General features: G+C 33.8%; 1 protein-coding gene across 2 annotated transcripts in view; it reads right to left on the bottom strand.

The window, feature by feature from the left end:
• LOC107743925 (thyroid hormone receptor beta-like) overlaps window positions 1-7,155 on the bottom strand; it is a 120,381-nt gene that overhangs the window by 32,170 nt on the left and 81,056 nt on the right. For both annotated transcript variants that reach the window (XM_016557379.1, XM_016557378.1), the window contains exons 3-4: window positions 5,163-5,214; window positions 4,974-5,038 (exon numbers count right to left, since the gene is read on the bottom strand). In XM_016557379.1, the coding sequence (XP_016412865.1) occupies window positions 4,974-4,980 (7 nt within the window). In that variant the 5' untranslated portion in view covers window positions 4,981-5,038; window positions 5,163-5,214. The remainder of the gene's footprint in view (window positions 1-4,973; window positions 5,039-5,162; window positions 5,215-7,155) is intronic.

The following is a 7,155-nucleotide window of genomic DNA, read 5'->3' as shown; positions in this document are numbered from 1 at the left end:
TTCCAAAAGCACCTAGCAACAAATTTAGCAATTTTAAGCATTTATTTGGCAAATTTTAGTAACTTTTGATAAGGACTCAGACAATAAAAAGGCACACATTGTCCATCCAAATTACACAAAAAGAGGAATCCAAAGATGCCTAGCAGTACACACATCACGGGAATTAAGTTAGCTGCTATTTGCAATTGTTCAATTTAATAATAATAATTTAATAACTGAATAATTGTTCATTTATGATACACTTTGTTAGTAGCTTGTACCTGCGATTGTTGTTTAGTTAGTACACTGTAGGGGTGTGCGATATTGGAAAAAAAAAAAAATCTAAATATTTTTTGGGATATTTTCGATAATGATAATTAGACGATATTTTGCAGAGTGTGTTATTGTGCTGATATCGGACTACCATGGACAGCTGCAGTTTTTGACATTCTTCATTCTGTGCTGGTCAGTTCACATCAGTGAACAGAAATTAATCTTTTCATATAAGTTTAAATTGATTTTTACCTTTTATGGGCATTTTTACCTTTAATAAAGCCATTTTTTTCTAAAAGTGTGCATCTTTTGAGTCAAATTGTTACATTTAATCAGTCAATTACAATAATAAGACATTTAGGCTGTTACCAAACAAATGAAACCAGTATCAACAAAATTAATCTTTGCAGAAGTTGCATCTGAAGTGACATTTAGACGTATTTACACACTATTTAATTCAGCTCATAGGGACATGGAGTGCTTTAACCTGCAGTTACAAATGCATAATATTTTGATATTTTAAATATAAAACATTGAATACTGATGTTTGAAATGAAAATATACTTTAAATGTGAAATTAAAACCGCCAGTAGGTGGCAGCAAGTCACTGTAAACAAGTGAGTCATTGCGATTAGGTTGGTGAAATAGAGCAAAAAACAGGCAATATGATGTCTAAAACGTAAGTCTCTTAATATTAACTTATTGTTTATTGAACCGTTGTATAAAATCAGTATCACATTTGTAATCATGCTTATTTTTGAAGAAAAAAACGTCACTCTTCGTGTGATTTTAACTATATGAAATGATCTTGAATTATGTGATCTTTCTTAATGCATTTTAATAGACTGAATCATGCAGTGAAAGAACACTCTCTAAATGCACACGCGCACTGTTTAACCAACTAGACTTCATCACGTAATGTATGCGTGCACTCCGTAGGTGTTTTGTTTGGTTTTTGCAAAATACTCGATAATGTCAAATCGCACATCGTTAAAACAACAATTACGATATTAATCGCAGACGATATATATCGCACACCCCTAGTACACTGTAAGAAAAATGAAAAATATACTAGTAATTTTCCAGCACATTATCCACTGTAACCCGAAAACACAATGCGTAATTTAAAATGCAGGTAAAAAACCAATACGGAAAATTACTTTCAGTGTTGCAAACTTAGCAATTTTGTTGCTAAATTTAGCAACTTTTCAGACTACCCTAGCAACTTTTTCTTCCAAAAGCACCTAGCAACAAATTTAGCCATTTAAAAAATTTATTTGGCAACTTTTAGCAACTTTTGATAAGTGACTCAAACAATAAAAAGGCACACATTTTCCATCCAAATTACACAAGAGGAAACCAAAGATGCCTAGCAGTAAACAAATCACGTGACTTAAGTTAGCTGTTATTCGCAATTGTTCAATTAATAATAATAATAATAATTTAATAACTGAATAATTGTTCATTTATGATACACTTTGTTAGTAGCTTGTACCTGCGATTGTTGTTTAGTTAGTACACTGTAGGGGTGTGCGATATTGGAAAAAAAAAAAAATCTAAATATTTTTTGGGATATTTTCGATAATGATAATTAGACGATATTTTGCAGAGTGTGTTATTGTGCTGATATCGGACTACCATGGACAGCTGCAGTTTTTGACATTCTTCATTCTGTGCTGGTCAGTTCACATCAGTGAACAGAAATTAATCTTTTCATATAAGTTTAAATTGATTTTTACCTTTTATGGGCATTTTTACCTTTAATAAAGCCATTTTTTTCTAAAAGTGTGCATCTTTTGAGTCAAATTGTTACGTTTAATCAGTCAATAATAATAAGACATTTAGGCTGTTACCAAACAAATGAAACCAGTATCAACAAAATTAATCTTTGCAGAAGTTGCATCTGAAGTGACATTTAGACGTATTTACACACTATTTAATTCAGCTCATAGGGACATGGAGTGCTTTAACCTGCAGTTACAAATGCATAATATTTTGATATTTTAAATATAAAACATTGAATACTGATGTTTGAAATGAAAATATACTTTAAATGTGAAATTAAAACCGCCAGTAGGTGGCAGCAAGTCACTGTAAACAAGTGAGTCATTGCGATTCGGTTGGTGAAATAGAGCAAAAAACAGGCAATATGATGTCTAAAACGTAAGTCTCTTAATATTAACTTATTGTTTATTGAACCGTTGTATAAAATCAGTATCACATTTGTAATCATGCTTATTTTTGAAGAAAAAAACGTCACTCTTCGTGTGATTTTAACTATATGAAATGATCTTGAATTATGTGATCTTTCTTAATGCATTTTAATAGACTGAATCATGCAGTGAAAGAACACTCTCTAAATGCACACGCGCACTGTTTAACCAACTAGACTTCATCACGTAATGTATGCGTGCACTCCGTAGGTGTTTTGTTTGGTTTTTGCAAAATACTCGATAATGTCAAATCGCACATCGTTAAAACAACAATTACGATATTAATCGCAGACGATATATATCGCACACCCCTAGTACACTGTAAGAAAAATGAAAAATATACTAGTAATTTTCCAGCACATTATCCACTGTAACCCGAAAACACAATGCGTAATTTAAAATGCAGGTAAAAAACCAAGACGGAAAATTATTTCATATTAACATAGTAGATTGTGTCCTATTTTTACAGACTTTTCTTAGAGTGTAGCATACTAACTACTAATACACTGCTTAAAGCATAATTGTTGAGAATGTGTAGTATTACTACTAGTTATTAAAAAAACTTAAATTGTAATCATTTAAAAAGTGTTCAATAATTCAATGTATTGAAAAATACAGTTATTTATATTTTATTATATTATGCATATTATTTTACAAACAAATCTAAATGAACATATATAAAATATAGTTTTTTGCTGAGATTTGATGTTGTGACACAATTTTGCGTCGTGATTACGCAATGACGTCATCACGCAATGACATCACAACGTCATTTAGCAACTTTTAACAAAAAAATCGACCTTCCTTTAGCAACTCTCTCTGAAAATTAGTTGGCAGCACTGCTTGCGTTTGCTCTTTTTGGTACTCATCCAGGATCACGTGATATCACAATAACAGAGCACAATGCACATCACAGGAAGAGAATGCCAGCAATCTCTGCGTCTGAGGCAATGTCTTCAGCGCTGCTTTTTACAAAACGCTAAAGATAAGGCAATTAGGAATCTGAAAGCCAGACATGATTCAGTCCAAAGATCACAATCTAAGGAAGACGTGCAGCGCTGCTGAACACACACATTCATACTTGGATAACACACACAGGTAGGAACTGGGTCAAAGAAAGTGTCAGCTATTGCTGCAGTGTTTATTTCATGGCACACTCGTTTTATGCGTATTTGGCGCCACCTATTGTTGTGGGTGTATTATTGACATGTCAAAGTCTAGACCCTGAATATAAGACGACCGTGTTTTTTCAGATGTATTTCCAAGAAAAAAACATCGTCTTATATTCGGGTCAATACGGTAATACTCATTTTGTTTTGTTTTAATGATTAGACTTCAACTAGCTAGAACAGACATCAAGGAAACTCTTTAGATTAGGGAACACTATTCACTATTATCTAGTTGCTTATTAGCATATTACTAGCATATTGGCTGTACATAATAATAATGCCTTATTCTGCATGACCATTAACATAATTAAAATTGTACTTTTTTCGAACTTTTTTTGTGTGTGTTGCTTCTGTGCTTCTCATATTGCCGCATGATAATGACAAAAATATTTATTTTAATATTTGTTACAATAGTTGATCATTTCCCCAAAATGTATTTCCCAATATTGATTTTGATTCTAATTTGCATGAATGCACTTATTTTGAGTGAACTGCAGGCCAAATTTGACTGTTTACAAATGTACTGTACGTAACTACATAGCCTACCCAAAACGAGCGGATAAGTGTGATCCTGTATTACTTTATTGCAGCAGAAATATAACAAATCTATCAACGCTCCACAATGAATATGTTATTTGCATTTCATCTGGTTGATTATTACATAAGTTCTCAGTGCCGGGTGATTCATGTTCAACATGAGTAGAGCTCAATAATGCTGTAATTATCAATTTTCAAGTTATTCATTATAAGCCATAATTGTAATCTTTATGATTAATTTGATAATTGTGCAGCCTCAGTAATGTAAGTCTCATTAGTGTGTTGCTGGCTATATAGAGCGATTCATTTCAATCACGTGTGCAGGATTGAACTGGGGTTTTGAAGGCCGGTGAGCACTTATGCTGACACTCTTATTCCACTGAAATTAAAAACACACAAAGATATGTATATGAAGAGTTCATTTGCAAAAACAGACAACTCTGTTTTGAACAATTTTCAAAAATCACGTATTTTCATTGTGCATTCCAATTCATCTCAATCACACTGCAGTTGGGTTATTTTGATTAGGTAAAAAAATAACTACAATATACACAATAAAAAACATGATAACAATAAAAAACATGATTTTTGAAAATAAAAAAAAAAGAGATCTCTTTTTGCAAATAAACACTTCATATGTACAGTAGATATAAAAATCTATCCAAATAAAACACTTGACCCAATTCTTTAATAAACCACTTGTACTATATGTTTAAATAAAATTTTGACCAAAAAAAAAAAAACCGTGTTATTAAATTATAAACCACAAAAGTTTTTAAATGTTTTTTTTTTTTTACATTACCTGACATACTGCTGTATATTAGGCCTTCAACATCATGCTGTTGTCATCCACGGACTCGCTGATATCTGACATACAAAGTCAAAGGAAGAACAACAAATAATAAGAACAACACAGCAGAATAATGCAGTAATTAAGAAATCCTGCCTTTGGTCTGTTCTGTGGCTCAAAATGAAAGTTGCTTTGGCCTACCTTGTTCTTGGTGATATCGGAGTCGTCCCACAGCAGTGTGGAGCAGCAGAGGCTGAGGAAGACACACAGAATGAGAGAGACTTACATAATGCATGGAAACGGCTTTCAGAGGAGAGCAAATAACAATATGCATTAAACACAGAAGTACCAAAAACTAAATCGTTCATGTTATTATTGGTGTTTGGTCGGTCAAGCACTGCTCTTCCTGTTTCTCATACTTAGGGTTAGTGATCTGAACAAACTAGGACTGGCAATGGATTAAAATGCTGTTCAGTGGAATCATCAAAAAATTGTGCACTTTAGCTTGAATTTAGCTCAATTTTGGAACACAATAATTCTGAAATAACCTGTCAAATGAAAGAGCATGACACTAGCAATACCACGGTTCTGAAAGAATGCAAAAACTCCTGTATATTTTGAATGCAATGCAAGTCGATTTGTGCAAAAGCTTCTAGAAAATGCATAAAGGTCAATTGTAAAAAAAGAGCATTTATTGAAACTAAGCTGCAAAAATGACTCGTTCTGAACGTCTGCAAATTCCAGACATCAAACCTTTTGCTGTTTCTGGCTGTGCAGTACATGAAGTTAGAAACACATTGGAAACAAGTGACTGAGGTTTATTTTAACAAGATCGTTTCAGTCTAATCTGAAGTGTCTGAGTGGCACATTTCTGTGCTGATCATTTTATGAATCTGTAACGTCAAATGCTGTTATTAAGGGACAGAACAGCCCATATCAGAATGAAAAGAACACAAAAGAAGATATTTTGAAGAATGTTGGAAACCAAACAGTTGACGGTAGCAACATATGGTATTCAAACCTCAACTGTTTGGTTCCCAGCATTCTTCAAAACTTCCTCTTTTGTGTTCAACAGAAGAAAGAAACTCAAACAGGTTTGCAACAAGTAGTGGTGGAGGGTGAATAAATGATGACAGAATTCTCGTTTTTGGGTGAACTGTCCCTTTTTCAGGCTACATGTAAGAAAAGAAATATCAATCTATCAATGTATTGAAAGAAATGATCTACGTAACAAAATTCAAATGCTCGAGTCTGTCAAGTGGAATTCATAGGAATCGTTTCATACTCAGGATAATGGTTCAGAACAAACCTTGTTTGAGGAATATTTTGACTGAGCTGGAACACAAACACTGTAAAGCGAGTTTCTGTTGTCTCTCAGACCGAGGGTAAAAGTGCTGTTGTTACAGGACACACTGCTGCCAAGAGAACCGCAGAGAGACGACACCGTTTCCTAGTGCTGGGCGGTATGACAAAAAATGTATATCATGGTATTTTTCAAAATTATACCAGTTTCAAGATACATGACGATATTTTTTTTTCATGCATGACCGGGTGTTAACCATATTTTCTGATTGAGAGAGGAAATACTGCAGTATATTGACTTAGAATGCCCTATTTTACTGTCATGATGAGTGAATATTGTCAAAAAATACCACACTAAATAGTGACTAAACACGACCCCTTTTAATACATGTTAACCAGGAGTCACTCTCATTTATAATCACGGCATCGTCTGATCAAATCAACATGCATCTACACTAAAGAGCGGCTATTTGTTTGTTTTGGCTATATTACTTTTTTGTCTCATGCAGCGCACTGCCTGCGTCTGAGTAACAAACTACAAAAAACAACAAACAAAAAAATGTATGTGATATTAACAGACGAACTACGCTCATATTTATAATTCCAAACAATCAGTAAGCGACAGGTTCTTGGAAACACTGTTTGGTACTCATTTATTGACGAGTCGGCTGCAGTGCGGCTAACTGAATGCCTGCACAGAACACACGCAGAGAGAGGTGACACTTCTCCGGGAAAGTCAGACCTCGCGTTCGCGGGACAGCACTGGAGAAATCTTCCAACTGAACCATAGCTAAGGTTTATCCAAAAAAGTCGCTAGGTTTGTCAGTATGAATATTCTATGGAAAAAAGCCGCTAAAAGGGTCTGAAAGTTGCTAAATCTAATGCTAAAGTC

Source organism: Sinocyclocheilus rhinocerous, unplaced genomic scaffold, assembly GCF_001515625.1.
Source record: "Sinocyclocheilus rhinocerous isolate Xijiao unplaced genomic scaffold, SAMN03320098_v1.1 scaffold437, whole genome shotgun sequence".
NCBI classification, from domain to species: domain Eukaryota; kingdom Metazoa; phylum Chordata; class Actinopteri; order Cypriniformes; family Cyprinidae; genus Sinocyclocheilus; species Sinocyclocheilus rhinocerous.
This window is presented reverse-complemented; position numbering and strand designations above follow the sequence as displayed.